A 17937-nucleotide genomic window follows, 5' to 3' on the forward strand; every position below is an offset into this window, starting at 1 on the left:
ATTGAAAATAATGGCAGAAAAGGGCAGTTTACGGTAAAAATTGTTAAGGGAGTGCGCCCGTAGGAAAGGTAAAGTACGGTACGCGGAGGGTCCCGAAAGGAACTAAAGAGCGCATCCCTTGCGGCAGACGGTCTCGGTCGCCCCGGACTAATCCGTAACGGGTGCGGAAGCCTGAGCGCGCGGTGCCTTTAAGCGCGGTCGTATTAATGATGGTCAAACTGTTAAATAAACCTCGCGAATAATAACGGGTTCTATCGCGACAAAGTAAATCGATTGAACAACAATAACCCATCTCCCGGTGACGCGTAACATCGCGACAAATTCGTGAAAGACAGCTTCGAGAGCCCAATCTCAAACCGGTACCGACAGTTCGTAATTAGCCACGAAGTGAAAACCTGTACTGGGAAGATATGAACGCGAGTACGCAGACGGTAGGGAAACCGCAGGGCGAAACAATGCAGCCGCGATCGTACCATCCGGCGGAGAAAACACGGATACACAATAATCCGCCGCGAAACAAAAAGGTACCGTTAAAACACGCTATTAATAGAAAAATAAAAATAAAAGACAATCGATAATGGAATAAGGTACTAGGAAGAAATAATTAAAAGAAGGGAATAGACATTAGCGATGTATCAACACAGATGAAACAGTAATCAGTGATAATCTTGCAGTTAAGATATAAACACACCCAAACCGATGAAGCCTACTTTCGCCTCGCACGCGAGAACACCAACATCGCGAGAGCGCTAGGCATCCCCGAGTCCCAAGCACAAGGCGAGCGCAGGAGGACAAAAATCCAATTTATTAAGTTCATGCCGAAGCGACCAACCGCCAGCATAAAAAGCATTCAAAAGGGGATCTTCCTGGATTTTAAATGGGTAGAGGAGGACTTGCCGAGCCGCGCCACCACAAAATGCGGAGATGGAAGGACGGGGCTGTGGCAATCAGAAAACGGCGCTAGGAGACCCGACGGTGCGGACGTACCAACGAACACGAGTCGTGCCACCCAAGAAGGACAAATTAATCCAAATCATAGAATTAGAATAAGAAAATTTAAGATTAAAGAAGGATTTTTTTTACACCTAAAAGATGAACTTTTGTTATGAGACGAAGGAAGTTAAAGTTTCCTGCGGAAAACTTTAAAATCCTTCGGGGGGACAGTTGTATCGGCTCAGGTGTTTAACATGCGCTACTGTACATAAGGACGAGTAATTCGGCTCTATTCGAGCATGCGCGATAATAATTGAGACCAAGTACGGAGGCCCTGGAAGAGGGGGCCACGGACCGTGAGTGCGAAGCACCGCGGACGGAACGCTCTCCTAGATCTGAACCTTCGGCTCGATCGCAGCGCGTACAAATTGATAATCGGAATTGTCCGTTGCGGAAGCGTCCGTTTGCGATCGGGGAATTTGATGCTCCAGGTGAGTACTTTCTGTTACAGGAACCTTAAAATCCAACAGGTCTGGCACAATCGCCACTCCTGCATCCTTCACCCCTCAAATTCCTCCAATTGAGACTCCTTCATTATCCCATCGGTCTTGGTATTGCACCAACTCGCGAACACCTTTTTCCAAAAACCAAACCCAATTACCAGTCAATGTCCGCGACTGGTTAATTTAGAATAAGTGATACTAACCCCCGTAGAGCACAACTCCGGGAAGACGCATAGATTCGCGGAACCAATTAGTCCGCGGCCCAAGCATTAAAACTCATTAAATAAAGCTAGATTTCGTTTAGGCTGATCAGCCATTCCCACAGGCCGAGTAGCGTTTTCAGACCAAGGTTCAAAAAGGAACCTCAGATTCGCTCCCTTAGAGTCAACTAGCCCTGAGCTAGAAATAGATTTCGGCGCGCGGATTGAGAAAAACGAAACATCGGCAAACTTAGGGCAAAGAGTAGGGATTAACTTCCCTAAACTCTTAACAGTGTAAATTTATCCTAAAACCTGAAATTCCATTTTTCCAAATCCTGATGACTCAATGATGAAACCATAGAACGCACCGATAACGGGATAAGCCGTTCTCACTGAGAGTCAAACTCCGATCCTTCCTTTCCCTGCAGCCGTCCTCAGAAAAACCGGAACCACGATAATAGAATTGGGATTGCACCTAATTTAATTAAAGTGATCCGGAACGGTGAATAATTTTCCGAGAAATTTAAATCGCCAGTTCGTGCGAAACGGTGCGGAAGCAAAGGCACCAACGATAGAAAAACTCGCTAAATCCGGATTCGGTCGACAGGCCTGCCGACTCGCATAATATTTACGCGCTCAGCTGATCGTTCGTGAACGCTCTCCTCGCTCTATCGCCAGTCTCTTTCTCTTTTATATGTTAGAATATAAATTAATTTCGGTCTCAGGAATCGTGAGGCTCGAACCCTCGAAAGATGCAGTTTTTCGGTGCATAGGCACGGATCAAACTGCATACCGTTACAATATGGATAAACTACGTATTGTGACGTGGTATATTTTTGCCACCCCACGGCGACCCCAAGTTCTGCCGACATCTTTTTTTTGCATTCTTTAGTTGCAGGGTCCGAGGTCCAACGGTCACCGACCCGGGGGAGAGGGAAAGCATGCCTAATTAATAACCGATTTAAGTTTAGTATTTTGTTGCAGCCTAATTTAGCGATCCGCGGGAACTTCCCAATTTCCTATACGGGGTCATTCATTTGTTTTTCGAGTTCCCGGGCGTACTCTCGAGCACTCGCAAATATTCGGAATGAATATTTGGCGAGGTGATAGAGAGCTCGCCAAATTTCTGTATCGCGTAGCGAGACTCCGGTCGCTAGGCCGGAGTATCAACATCGGCGACCTCTCGGAAGTCGCGCTCGCGCGCGCGCTACTGCTCGTCGCCCCGACCGGGAAGAAAGAAGCCGTCGAAGAAGCCTCGGCGGCCAAGAGCATCAGGACCGAGCTCATCAGCCGTGGTGCCACGGCCCGTTGGTCGGATCCACCCGGGTGGCAAGTCGGCCCTGCTACACCCCCGGGTGGCCTTGCCTGCGGGGGCGGGCCGTAGACGGGCCCTGGAGGCTCGGGTGCGGCCGCCCGCAGGGGCAGCAAGACTACCCGGCCAGGAGCCAGACAAGGACGCAGGAGCTCTAATGACCCTGGCTGCCACTGACGAGGCGAGGCGTAGATGCTACGCCCTCGCCAGTGAACCCGGGGCTTACCCAAGGGTCCGTCCCCGGGTGAGCCAGGATCCCCCGGAGGGGAAAACATGGGGAGCCCAGAGGACCAGGGCCCATCGGGACCCGACGGACCACCGCTCGGCACGGCCGTGGCATCGCTGGCGGCTCGACGTGCGCCAGGCGCGCAACGCCGTTGCCCAACAACCGCGCACGGAGATCGCGCCGCCGCAACCCCCTGCCCTAGGAATCGAGCCGGCGCACGCCGATTCCGTCGAAAATCTGGTGCTAAGGGGCATCTCAGCGAATCAATGGCGCCGATTGGGATTCGGACTGGCCGGCCGAAGACCTATATAGGACAGCGTCTAGGGAGCCCCGACCTTCTCTGCCTACGATCGTCGGACCTACCGGACCTGTGTCTAAGGAAGATTATCTGAGTGTATCTAATTGTCTCCCGTGTTTGAAGACCCGAAGACCTTCCCGGCTCGTCGAGGGACTTAGCCGAGGGGCCGGCAAGCGGCGGTGAATTTTCTGTAGTAAAGTAAGTGGCACGTGCTCACTCGAGGACCCACTTTTCGTGTTCTTTGTCTCCTTGGGGGAGAAGTATTAGAGTCGCCGCATAAATGCGCGAAGTCGTAGGGCCTGGATCGTGTCGCGCCGGTTAGCGGAAGCGTACCGCGTAGTCGGTCTTCGTTAGTCTCACGCGGGCGATCTTCCGGTTGGCCCCGGGTAGAGTCACCGATTAAATTCGCGAAGTCGTAGGGCCCGGATCATGTCGCGTCGGTGAGCAGAAGCGTACCTCGTAGTCGGTCTTCGTTAGTCTCACGTGGACGATCTTCCGGTTTGCCCTGGTGGGGCCTGCGACTCGCAAAAACCGGATTTTCAGTTAGCCTCTCGGGAGACCGCGGGGTTCCTCCAGCGGATACAAGAGCGACTTTTTCTTTTTCTTCGAGTCTTGTCCCGTAATTTTCTCGCCAATTTCTTCGTAATTTTTGGTCGCGCTTCTTTTGAGTAAAAGCGCGCTGTTCGAGTCCCCTTTTCTATTGTCTGGCCGTGAAATTCGAATTTCTTCGTAGTAATTTTCTTTGTCTGGCAGCAGTTTGTGAACGGTTTTGATTTCCGCGGAGACTAGTTTTCGAGTCTAGTAGAGTCATTTTTCTCACGCCGGTTTGGGAATGGTTTGGGCCCGCGGCGGGAAAAGTGCCATTTTCGAGATATTTTGAAGCGATCGTCCCCCGAAAATCTGTGAATGGTTTTCGTTTTCGGCGCGGAGATCTTGTGATAGTGTAAATTTAGAGTCCTTTGTCACGGTCAGAAGTCGAGTCGTAGGAGCGTCCATTATCTTTCCCTCGGGGTCGGAGGCGGAGAAACCGCGCGACGACCACGTAGTCGCCCGCGTCCGCGACCCATTTTGTTTCCCCGGAAAACCCGCTTTTGTTCCGGTGTTTTGTCAATTGCGATCGTTGAGTTTATGTTGCAGAATAATTTTGAGAGTAGGTTTGCGACTCGTCCGTCGATTAATTTTTGCGTAAAGTTGCGGAAATTTAGAGTCGAGAATATGTCGTGTAATTTTGAGGTAATTAGTCCATGAACGCGAGCGCAAATTATATTTGAATTATAGAAATTTGTAATTTTGATTGCGTACGATTTGAATTTAAGCGACAAATATTGTTTATTACAGCGAACCTTTTGCGTATTTTTAGTACCTTGGGATTATAGAATTGTTCTTGAATTGTGGCCAATTGGAGCCCATTGAGATAGAAAGTTCTGGGAGTTGACGAACGCTCCACTTTGCGTTGATCGGAGCCCCTCTTGAATATTTCGCGTTAAATTGTCTTTCCCGGCGATAAACCGAGAAAACTAGTTATTTTCCTAAGATATCTGATATTCCATTGATTTTTCATATTGTGCTTTAATTATTTCTCGCCCAATTGTCTCGCGAAAATTACTTTTCTAATTTAATTGTCTTTTGGGCGGCCTTCCGCCGTACCCTATTTTCTCGCCACATTTCGGTTTTCTCACGTCATTTTGTTAATCTAATTGTTTTCTATTTCTTTTTATTGTTAGAATAAATTTGTCACAAATTGATACCAGATTGGAATTGGTTTTTCTTTTGGGTAGGAGTGGCTGAATTCCCCTGTTTCCCCCGAGCATATGATAAATTCCCCAAATTTGTTGAGGTTTTCCCCTTATTCCCCCGCATCTTGGTCTTACCCTCGCCCTCTCCAAACCTTGGCGCGTGCGCGCTCTGAGCTAGTCGGCCGCGCCGCGACGATCGTCGAGGCGGAGATCGTTCGAGCCTTGTCCGTTGAGTTAATTTTGAGATTGTCGAGATTCGTTCGAGAGTTCTAAAATTTTGAGTCGTTGAGATTTTCGAGAATTGAGAGTTTGCCGTTGAGTATTTTTGGCCTCCGGGGAGGCCTGGCGCCCAACTTACAAGGAAGGTACCTGAGGTGTCCCCCTCCGATTTTGTTCATTTTTAAATATGTTATAGAGGACTAAAATTTAAGGGACCCGTGTTTTTTTTTTATCGGCGGATAAACACTTTTAGGGGGTGAAATCAGGCTTCAAAGTTGGCCGTGAAAGGGGGTGAGTTTGCTGTTTCATATAGAAGCACTCGACCAATTTTCATGGAACAACCGTCAAAATGTAGGGAATGAAGAATTATGAAACATGCATTTGGAATTTTTCGAAAAAATTCAATTTGAAGGGGTGAGCCACCCCTTCGAATACTTCTTTTACCCCTTACGCGAGCAGTAATTGCTCTATCCAAATGAAACTTCGTTAATTTAGTGACCAGAACAATACAAAAAAAGCATATTTTGGTTTTTTTCGAAAAACGAATTTTAAGGGTTGTAACAACCCTTTAATAAAATGATGTATAATCTCGTTTTAAAACCAGCTTTGTACGACTTCCTTGGGCTTAAAGGACTTTAACGATTAAAATTAATAAAAGAATACGATCAGGTACCATCCGATACATGCGAAGGGTAAATTACCCCTTGGGTTCAAAGGAATGTGATTCGTAGAATATAAGACAGTNATAATTTATAAAAGTATTATTTATTTTGTATTAAATGCATTTTTTTTTAGAAACAATTTACAACGATCTGTTCAGGGACCTGAAATCTTCGAGATATACAAACATCTGACATTGAAAAAATCCTCATTGTGGTGACCGGGGTTTGAACTCGAATCATTTAGGTAACAGACTACAGTAGTGCTGACCACTGTTCTACCGCAGTCCTATGGATTATGCGATATGTTCCGCATATTAAAACACCACAGTAATAAGTTTAATTAAAATTTTGTTTAATCAATGTCATTTATATTGCCAATCTCTGGCCAAAAATAAGGACATGTATATAAGTTATATATTGTAATGGTATGCCGTTTTGACAGTGCCTATGCACCGAGAAACTGCATCCGTCGAGAGTTCGAGCCTCACGATTCCTGAGACCGAAATTAATTAAAATTCCAATATATGAAATAGAAAGAGACTGGCGAGAAAGCGAGGAGGGGGTTTACGAACGACCAGCTGAGCGCGTCAATATTGTGGATTTCGGAAGGCCTGTCCGTGAGAACCGGTTCGAGCGAGTTTTTCTAAGGCTAAGCGCCCCGGCGCCGTTCCGTCTAAGTGAAATTTGGTGATTTATACTTCCTGGAAAATGCTCGGATTTTCGGCACCTTTAATTTAAAGTCGATGCAGTCCTAATTGGATTAAAGGGGTTCTCCCTGACTCATGCGTTGAACTACGGAAAGGAAATGATCCTCAGTGAGAACGACTTATTCCATTATGGGTGCGTTCTATTCGCTCATCATTGAATCCACATGGAATATGGAAACATGGGATGTAAAGGTTATGTGGATCGGTGGTTTTGGGTAGAATTCAAATCGGAATTAACAACAGTCTACGCGTCCTCCGCGTACCCCTTCCCCACGTCTCGAGTTCTTACCGACGCGTTTGAATTAAAATCCAACCGTTGGTGGGATTGGAAGGCGATGTTGTTAACTAACAACCCGTATGAGAAATTAACACCTAATTCGGGTGGCTGATCAGCCCTAATTGAAAGAATGCACTCAAAATTGGTTTCGCGGACTAAAGTCGACCACGGATTTATGTTTCATCCGGAGTTAGTTTCTCCGGGTTTTAATATCACTTAAATTATGTTATCCAGCCGCGGATATTGGCTGGGTTAAGGCTTTGAGGATTAAGACCCGGTAACAAGGCTGGAATTGATTGGAATTGAAAATTTTAATTCCACTGAATACCTGATTTTTCCTTTGTCCTTTATTCCACTGACGATACAAGAAAACAAGCGAAATCTTATCCCTATCAATTCACTCCAAAAAATTGAAAGGAACGGAATTGAAAGGAATTCAAAACTACGAGAATAAGAATAGAAGCAAAGGAATTGAAAAATACGAGAACAGGAATAGAAGCAAAGGAATTAACTAATCCGAGAATTGGAATAGAAGCAAATTAATAGAAATTTGAATACTCTTTGTGGGATTGAAACAACTTTTTTATTTACTGAAATTACAGGGATAACTGATCAGATATCTTTTATTTCTATTTCACTGTATGAGTTCTACTTTCGACCTTATACATCCTGCTAATGTAAAAGGGTCATCTGAGGCATTCAATCATTCATAAAACTTTTCTGCCAACTCGATGCACCGAATCTTTTGAAATTTGACCACATAAATGTGGAAGCCCTAAGGAAGTTTCTGACACTATGATATTGTGTAAAAAAAAAATTTTCAGATGTGTATGAACAAATTAAACACAAATTTTTACTTCATGTATGTCACAACTTTCTTTAGGGCCTCCGTATTTACGTAGTACAGTTTCAAACGATTCTGTACACCCAGTTTGGAAAAAAAGTTCATAAACGAAACCTCTTCGATGCTACTTTTTGTTCACTTTAAATTCAAATCAACCCGATAGAATAATACTGGAGGAGAATTATATAAATTTATAGGGGAGAGTTGCTTATATCTTACTACCGCTTAAATCGTTTCACTACTGGTCTTCTCGCCGCAGTATTAAAAAACCACTGGTTCAGAAAATGGCGAAAAAACTAATAAGGTTACGATTTAGGCGGTGGCACGATATAGGCTCGCCTTTACTCCGCTCTCCTTTACAGTTTTTGATATTGCTAACATATTTCTGTAAGTATGTCTTCTTCCATCTCGTTGATATTATTTATCTCCTCTAGTGTGTTCGTCTCTTCAAGGATTAATATTTCTTGAAGAGCCTCGGTCTCCTCCACGGTCCCGGTCTCCTCAACTGCTTCTGTCTCTTCCAGTGTCTCCGTCTCCTCAAATGTTTCCGTTTCCTCAAAGGTTTCCGTTTCCTCAACTTCATTACGATCGGCAGCATTGCCTAAAGGGTGCCTAATTTTTTTCTGCGGTTCTGTAAAGTAAAATTTTTATATCATTAGGAAAGTTTTTTTTTAATCGTATAACATATTATACATTGATAAGGAAAAGTATATTAGAAAGATATGTTTTTTGGCCTAGTGTAGATGCGACAAGAGGAGAAATTAAGACATTGTTTTACAATCTTAGTTCAATAACAAATTATCAAATACTCCAATGTTTAGGTAGGCTCAAAAAGTGGCATTAATTCCTACTGATTTTTTGTGAAGTTTAAATAGCATAACAAGCGCTTGATCGTTCAGTTACTTCTCTGAATAGTACAAATAAATGTACTTACTGTCATATATTTCTTTCAGTTGAGCGATTTTCTTAGTTACGTATCTGTTTGTTTTGTCAGCTTCGTCTTCAGCTTGAAGTGGAGTCATTTTCAATTCTCTAATCAAAAAGTAACGGTACATTTCTGTAATGAAAAGTGAAAAAATGTCACAACACATGCAATACGTTAACGTGCACGTTTAATACATTACCTTTAACTGCACGTAATTTATTAGGATCTAAAGCTCCTTCTGGTTTTTTGGTCTCCCGATTTCTATTACTACCACGTCCTATTATTGTACTTGCGGCTAGTACATCGTAACCGAAGACTGCAACCAAAATATTTCGGACGAATTTTTGCTTCGTCGATATCTTCACATTATAACCTGCTAGTACATATGCATCCTTGGAGATCCACACTCAACGTCCTAAATGAATCTGAAATAGAGAAAAAATACTTTAAATACTATACGAAGACAAGAAGATTCAGAACAATCATTAACTTACAATCATAAATAGATATTTCAGTTACCTACCCGGTCTAAACTTTCGTGGCCAATCGGCGCAAATGGTCCTTCTTTATTTTGTTTTTCGAGAGTATTTTTCAATTCAGAGAACATTGCTGAAGAAAAAAGAATATTGAACAGTTTTAAAATAAGAATTCCAACAACAGAGTTATGTCCGCCGCGAAAAAAAATTCATTGAACCAAAGTAATATTTCTTTGAATAGTACCGAAGAAATATTACATTCAATTTATTCGAATTTATTTAAATCAAGTAATTATTCTTTGAATTAACAAAATCTTTGGTACTATTAAAAAAAATATTTTTCTGATTCAATAAACATTTTTTCTTAGTGTATACATTCAAAATAGTACTTTTAAATGAAGTACTAAAGATATAATTTTCAATTCAATGGGTTCAAAATAAACTTCATTTAAATTATATTATACATTTTTATTATAAAATGCTTGTTTTCAAACTCCAATCCTTCCACCTAGTAGTTCCCAATTGAAAACCCCTAAGATACATTCATATTGAAATTGAAAGTAGTAAAAATTATATAATGTCGAATGAAAAGTTTTTGAAATGTAGTAAATTGGAATTTATTTGAATAAAATAAAAAACGTTTAATTCGAGTGCTTTCATGTTTCATTTTGCATCTTTCAACTTCTTACATCGTAAAAATAAACAATTTTCAAGTTTGAAAAACTAAAATAATAATTCGCAAAATGTCTATATTTACTACAACTTTAACTTGGAGTAACTACTGCAGAAAGCAGATATCTAATTTCATAGCATGCAATTCGGATGCTCAAAAAGGTCAAAATTATTGAAACTGTACATTTCCAACTTTATAACTAATTAATTTTTTCCTACAGTTGTAGCTAAAAAATGTAGATTTAAATATACGAAGCCCAAGCATAAACTATACTTGCCATGGATGGTATCACATTTATCTATGGATACTTCTTGCCATCGTCGATTCAAAGCTGTCTCGATTTTCAATTCGTCCTTAGCTGCGTTCAATTTTTCTGCTGATTTCAAAGAAGCTAATTTTCTTGCTTTCAATTCGTTGCTTAACGCTTCGTTCTGCTTCTCGACTGTCTGCAATCGTTTCCTACAAAGCTCTAGTGACGTGGTTAAAGATAGACATCTAACTTGCGCTTTGGAGACATCTTTTTGATTTCTTTGGATCTACAAGTGTCAGAAATTACCAATAAAGGATGTATTCCGAAATATACAATCATGTAACTTCATTTTTAAGAAGTGGACTTTGTAATATCTTACAACAGCTTGCATGAAGGAGTTGTTGTGTGTGGTTGATAATATTGAAGGTCTCAACGTTTCTCCTTCAACAGAATTCATGAGCACTTTTCCGTTCATTGGTAATGTTTTTGAATTGATGACTTTAGACTGAAAAGACTTCTTATCGTTAATCTTTTTTTGCTGTAATCTTTTGGAGATCTCAGGTTTTGGTATTCCCACTTCTTTCATAGGAATCTCATTTAAAGATTTCTTCTGAAAAATGTTCTTTTCCTGTGGTGCTTTGGCAGCTTCAGATTTTAATGATTCCAATTCTCTCACAGGAATTTCATTTCTTATTTCGAGATTATTCTTTTCGTCTACATCAGTAAAGTTAGGTGGCGCGACGGAGGAAGAGGAAACCTTCAACGAAGCTTCCCTAGGAACGTTCTTTAATCGAAAAGAGTAATTTAAATTAAAAGTAGCACATTTCAATGACAATGTAAAAAAGAAGAAAGTGAATATACACCTTTACGGGTTCTTTATATATTTTTTTAGCCAATTGTTTTTTCTTTAATTCAGCTAATCGCAACTGCAAACTGTCTTCTTTATCATCTTCAGCCTATAAGAATAGTCTTAATTCGCAAATAGTCTTGTACATTATATGAAATAACTATCAACTTTTTTGACAAATGACAGAAACCTTTCGCTTCGTTCGCCCTCGATTTGTTTGTGTTTCATCATCCGTTTCCATTTCCGTCGAATCCGATGGTAGTACAATGTACCTTTCCGGTGGTTTTCGTTGTCGCTTAGATGAGTTCAAAACATCATCCATTTCAGCTGCAGAATCTGAATTCGATGAAAAATTGTTCATAAAAATAAAAGTTTACTTTAAACAGTACTAATTTCAAGGATAGCTATACAAATTTAAAAGAACGATTCCTAATATTTCCTGATTTCACATTTTTTTCTTGGTCATTGAAATGAGCATTAATTGAAATTGTCATAGCTACACAAAATTAATTTTTGATTATGTACGAGTAATATTATTTATATACTACAATAATTATAGGTGTTCGAACTGAAATATGTTTCATATTAAGGACATTAAATGAAATTAATTGACAATAAGAAGAAGAAGTTGAATGAAATGATAGTAAACTGGAAACATTGAATACTGCTACTTAGAATAGAGGAACGAGTGCAATGTGGAAATTGATGAAATATATTGCCATACGTTTTTAGTGAATTAAAAAAATTATTCATGTCAGAACGTTAAAGTTTTCATGCAGTCTCCAAAGACTATACTTTGCGAAAGCATAATTCATAAGTATGATGGCATTAAATAATTGTATCAATTATATTGCTTCATTACTTACCAGCTATGAAATTAATAGTTCCGAACAAAACATCACCATCCAAGTCAAATTTATACGCTTGAAGACATGTGTGCTTTGTCTCATCGAAACGGTGAATAGATGTCAGTGGCACTTTCCACGATTTATGTGACCCGCACTCTGATATTAATGCAAGCCTTTGACTCATCGCAAACAGAGAATATTTTCTTATTAACGTACAGAGGAAAAAATAAAGGTATTTTTAAGTTGACCTCGTGAAGGGAGACTCGTAGACGAAATTGAACACACGGTGAAGACTACTGGTGCCGACAAATATCCCAACGAATTTTCTTCTTGTAGATTTCACATTGGAAACAAATGACGTATAGTACTCCTCTGTAGCTCGTTCGTAATTGGACGTAAAAGAATGTCGATATTTCATCTCTCGTGTTGCCAGGCGAGAAGTACAGTGACGGAACAGGAGTGCCTCCTTATTGCATACTAGCGAGACTATATTTCTAGAGAAGGCATTCATGTCCGCAAATGTACATACAGACGGTTAGAGCGGCCATGGCTGGCCATGGCTGGCCATGGCTACTTCCAAAGAATACAGTTAGAGACTTCTGAATAATTCTGAATTCTTTGCTACTACGCTGTATCCGGGCACACCATACCAGACCAGACCCAATTGAAATAAACATAATTTCTTACAGCGTGGTTACATATTGTGTGTATCAGAAACGGGCAAAGTGCAACCATGTCTGTAAGATGTATTATGTATGTTTATGCGGGTCTGGTCTGATATGGTCTGGTCGGCTGCAGTGTAGACGTAATCAAAAAGTTGAAACGTCATATAAGCGAATTTTATTTATTTGTTCAATACAAACTTCACAAACGTGCGTCTTATGATACAAAAGTGCATTCATTGGTTGTAACGAGACATCTTAATAATTAATTTTAAATCGAAGAGGTAAGTGAAATGAAGATTAATATTACCGAAGGCCTATGTCANACTCATACTTAGTAAAATGCGCGCCTCTCTATTTAGAGGAAAAATCGGGTAGCCTCGTAACAACTGATATCACTTAACAAATCTGTAAATGTATATATTTTAAAGGTTTTAAAATTACAAAGAAAATACCAGAAGCAGTACTTAGATATGTAGTCAAATTATTTTTCTGCAGACCAAAATCATGGCAGGCAGGACTCAACGAAAGAGAAGATTTCACAATACGGTACTGGATCCAACTTATCAGGTGGGAATGACCTCTCAAAAAACCCAAAGATCATGGGAAGAGATATATAACAAATCTCTTGAGGAATACCAAAGTAAGTATGGTTTATTTTCATAGTAATTCATGTAGTTTTCAACTCCATCTTCCTTAGATGTTAATATATCTATACACAATACTTCTTGTCAGGTCCAATTCAGGGGTTTACTTGGTCAGGGGGCACTTTAAGGACCGGTGATTACATTTCCTTCAGTAAGCATTAGAACTTATCGGGACCATACAATTCGTTTTATTTTGAAGCACTTATTAGGACCGGTGAAATTTCAACCACAAAGCCAAAAGTTGATGACACTGTTACAAAAAATGTAATTTCATAACATTATTTCAAATCAAATGTATAACATGTGTTATAAATGTAGTACGTATATGTAATAAATTCATAACATATGTTATAAATTTGTGTGGATCAATATTTGATTATAAATGTTTCTTCTGCAGATAAAGAAATTTTACATATGTTCCGGATTTGCTCGAGAAAGTTTTTAGACAGCCCTGTCTTAAACACCGACAAAATATTTTCGCAGTTATCGGTCCCAGAACTCACGGGCAAGTAGCGGTCACATTACCTATGATCCTACTGGAGGAATCTATTGAATGTAAAAATTTCTTTAAATATTATTTAAATATTTCTCGAACTCAGGAATATCCCTACAATGCTTCCCCACCGGTACCACGGATACGTGTCATTTCTCGATTAAATTTGTTTTGAAATATACTTCTGTTAACAATTATAAAATTAAAAATTGATGTAGAAAATTTACAAACAATACATACTCTATGACTTTCGAATGTCACATTTATAATTCTTTTACGCAGTTTCACGAAATTATAACACGATGTTATAAAATTATAAGTTTACTTAGAATGACATAATACTTGCATACTAATTCACGATTAAGACATCAAATTTACAATTTTATTGCAACCTTATGTACTAAAAGAATATAAATTTTTGTGCATTTTTTTAACAGTATTATTTAAAATTAATTGCGAATTATTGCTGAGCAATTCATTTACGAAAATTCGTTTAATTATCTTATTATCAATTATCAATTATCAATTATCAATTATCTATATCAAATTCTTATTTTCCTTCGTAACATTTCTTTCGACCTAAACAGAAGAAAACGAGGAACGGATTCGAATTCCTATTCTAAATGTAGAGTTATACATATACATACTAATGTACGCGGTCGTTTATTGGTTCCAAGAATTGCTCTTTCATAAAAAATATGTATGTATTTGCGTGTATGTATATGTGGTCAACTTGGAATTTCTTTTATATAGAAAAGAATAGAATATTAATTTTTTCAGCCACAGTCCTTCAAAAAGTAATTTAGTTTATTATTTTCAATTCAACAAAGTACAACCATACATACTTTTAAATAATTGATTTTAAATCCCACTTGGTTAAATTGGGCTGGGCAAAATGATAACCCCTCTCTCTAACGTTGAAAAATGAATATCTATAAAACTGTTTTGCTACCTGGGAAGTGATTACATTTTTTTTCAGACTTTTGAAATATTTTCAGCTCTACCACAGACCACAGACGAAGAAGGACGTTTTGCAGTATTTGGAGTGGCTGATGCACTGATGGAGATATCAGAGGAAGACTTGTCGGAATATTGTACCAACGATGAGGATTCCTCCGAAAACCGCAATGAAGATAACGCGGTTCAGCATTTACAAAATCCTGGGGTAGAACAATCGACGTGTTCCAATTTTAACACAGAACACGACAAAAATACGAGTAGGACGTTTTACGTTGAAGATGGTAATAAAATTATATTTGAAAAATCCGGACAAACAGTGAACGATGTAATCGAAATGATTGTAGCGTATCATTTAAGATTCGGCGATTCTCTGGAAGCTCGGAGAACATTAATAGGAATGTTTAAAATTTGTGCAGGGCCTCATTTCAAAAATTTAAATTGGTCCGATTATAAAATTTTCCAAGTATCTGATCCTCCGCCTGAGAAATTAAAATTTCATTTTTATTGTACTCAGTGTATGAAGAAGGTATTACTTTCTTCTGACAAAAGAGGTATTAAAGGTCAATCATTGTGTGCTATTTGTCAGGCGGAGCATTGTATGAAACTTAGCAATCCAAATCATTTTTTGACAGTAGATTTCGAACATGTATTGCGAACCCTTCTGGAAAATGATGAAATCGCTGGTTTTTTAATCCTGAAAGTGAAAAATTTCTAACGGCTGAAACAAATGCCGGAGTCATGCGGGATGTTCATCACAATTTTTTGCACAAAAAAGCAGTGAAGATGTATCCCAACACAATAACGTATTGTAATGTGGTGGATCGGTAGCTCCCCCACATTAAAGGGAAATCGCGTCCTCGAAGAGGAAGGAGTAGCTACCGACCCGCCCTATATACCGTTAGAGCTAATAAGTTGCGCGCGAACGTTACTAGCGAACGCCCGAATAGGTATTAGGGGATATAGTTGGGAATAATTATGGGAAAGAAAAGGGAAAATAAGGGTCTGTACCGGATAAGGAACGACTCTGGGCGATAGGGGATGTTCGGCAGTAGATAGCTACGGCCTTAAAGGGCTGTGCGCCTTAGGGTTCGCCCATGCGGCCCTGAAATAGTTGAGGAGATTGGGCCGCTCACGCCTGTAGTGCGCGGCGAGGCCCGAGCCGCCGTCGCCGCGCTGCTCCGGGGGAGTAGGAGGATTGGTCGGCCGACGCGGCGCCGCCGGGCCGGAGCCAATCAACGCTCCGCTCGCGAGGCCGCTCGGCCAATCCGCGCCCTGGAGACTGCCGAAAAAGGACCCGGCAACGCGTGCGGGCCGGGACCGGCAGTCAGTCGGAAGATAGCAGTAGTTGATAAGTTGCTACAGCCTAGGCAAGAGCTCGGATCAGGAAGCCATTTTTGAGACCAGAGGAAAGACACTGGCGAGTCCGAGAAGGCTACGAATTTTGAAAAAGATCACCGAACATCCCCTTTCTCAAGTAAGTCGTGGGGGAGAATCCGCGAGATTGATAGGGGAAAATCAGTGAAATTCGTATGAAACGATCCGCGACATTTTAGGGGAAGATTCGCGGAACTTCGTAGGGAAAGAGTCGCGGCATTAATCGGGGAAGATCCGCAAGAATTATACGGGAAAACGCGCGTAGCGAGGCATGCGAGTGTGTTCGCGAGTGGCGGCCGCGACGTATGATAAGTAGCCGCGTTACGGCCGGGAACCCGCGAAGCTCGTGCGAATTTTGTGGTAGAACTTAGAATTTAGGGCCGCCGACGGGCGGCTGGCGCCCAACTAGTGTGATACGGGATTAGGTTAATAAAGAATTTTTATATGAAACAGATGAAATCAAAAATTGAGCGCCCCTTTTTTGTGACGAAAACCACGTCGCAGTATATAATTAGCACTGATGGTGCTCCTTTGTTTCACATTACAAAAAGAGGCTTCTGGCCATTATAATTATTACTAAACAATTTGCCTCTGCATCTTTGTTTTAAATTTTCAATCTTAGTCGGTGTTATGATTGTCAAAGCGGAACCAAAACCAGATCTGATGAATCTGTACATAGAAGAATTCTGGAAGCAAGCAAGTCGTCTACATTCTGAAGGAATTAAAATTAAATTAAAAAATTCAATATCGAAAGAAACTTGAAACTGGTGTCGAAAGAAACTACAAATTATTATAATATAGATAGAAGGAAAGTATTGAGTTACTAATACACCTAGCTGGCAACAAATTATTATAATATAGATAGATAGAAGGAAAGTATCGAGTTACTGATACACCAAGCTGAAAGTTTTAATGTCAAAACTGGTATCAAAAGAAAACTGAAACTGGTATCGAAAGAAAATAATAACTTACGCCCTTTTTGATTGAAACGTGGATCGGGTAGCAGACTCGCTTTCCCGTTCCCAAAGGGCGCCATTCGGGTTTCACCACCTAACCAGGTATTCCCTATTTTATCACGTTCGGTCGGGTAGCTACTAGACTAGTCGGAGAGGGGGTCGCTTCCGGACGCTGAGGAGTTAGAAAAGGAGCAATCTACTACAATAAAAGATCGGAAAGGGCACCGCATTGGGAAATAGAGAAGGTTCCACAATCCGCCACGTTCGGAGCATATCTATATTTATAACGGTGTACAATAATAACTCAGAACTAAAGTTATTGCGCTTCGATCGCGTTAGAAACTTCACAAACGTATTGCTTGTCCTTAAAATCGAGAACAACTGCTTTTGAATGAATTTCTGCCGTAACTACGGGTGCGTGTGGAACATTTCGCATTACTTCCCAAATGTGTGATATAGTCATTTTGCCAACGAGGAATGGTTTCACAATCAATTCCCTTACATTGAAAGAAGACGCACTGTTAGGTAGTAAGTAAATGTCCAGAATTTGTACAAATTTTCCGTTTTTCAAATGAATGATAGTGTCGTTAAATTTTGTCGAACGAGTATATTTGATGCTGCTGTACACACAATTGGCATAAAAACATCTTTAGAATTTTTTGTTGATGGTAGATTTAAAAATATTTATTGGGTGAGGCCCAAAGAACGTTATATTTCCCAACGCAACAGCACTTTTCGAGCAGGAGAAAATTTTTTCACCGAAATTTTTTGCTTCCATCGAAATATTTGCCGCTGGTGGCCGAACTCGATATTTCAATATATTAAGAAATTTCTTTACCATTTGTTGTTCGACGCTTTTGGGGCCACTAAAGGTTTTTTTTTAGAAAGTGAATATTATTTTCAAACGGG

General features: G+C 40.4%; 2 protein-coding genes across 2 annotated transcripts; one reads left to right on the forward strand and one right to left on the reverse strand.

Moving 5' to 3' along the window:
• Positions 1-9182: 9182 nt before the first annotated feature.
• On the reverse strand, positions 9183-12484 carry LOC105701087. The gene is made up of 7 exons (XM_012427519.2): positions 12466-12484; positions 11279-11424; positions 11105-11197; positions 10621-11025; positions 10269-10527; positions 9366-9451; positions 9183-9267 (listed from the first exon to the last, which is right to left on the reverse strand). Exons 1-7 carry the CDS (start codon positions 12482-12484, stop codon positions 9250-9252), a joined length of 1026 nt encoding a protein of 341 aa, XP_012282942.2. The 3' UTR covers positions 9183-9249.
• Positions 12485-13125: 641 nt separating this feature from the next.
• On the forward strand, positions 13126-15571 carry LOC111674062. The gene is made up of 2 exons (XM_023432998.1): positions 13126-13241; positions 14737-15571. The coding sequence occupies exons 1-2, from the start codon at positions 13175-13177 to the stop codon at positions 15411-15413; spliced, it is 744 nt and encodes a 247-aa protein (XP_023288766.1). The 5' UTR covers positions 13126-13174; the 3' UTR covers positions 15414-15571.
• Positions 15572-17937: the final 2366 nt, after the last annotated feature.

Source organism: Orussus abietinus, unplaced genomic scaffold (genome assembly GCF_000612105.2).
Source record: "Orussus abietinus isolate OABI.00-Male unplaced genomic scaffold, Oabi_2.0 scaffold431, whole genome shotgun sequence".
Lineage (NCBI taxonomy): Eukaryota > Metazoa > Arthropoda > Insecta > Hymenoptera > Orussidae > Orussus > Orussus abietinus.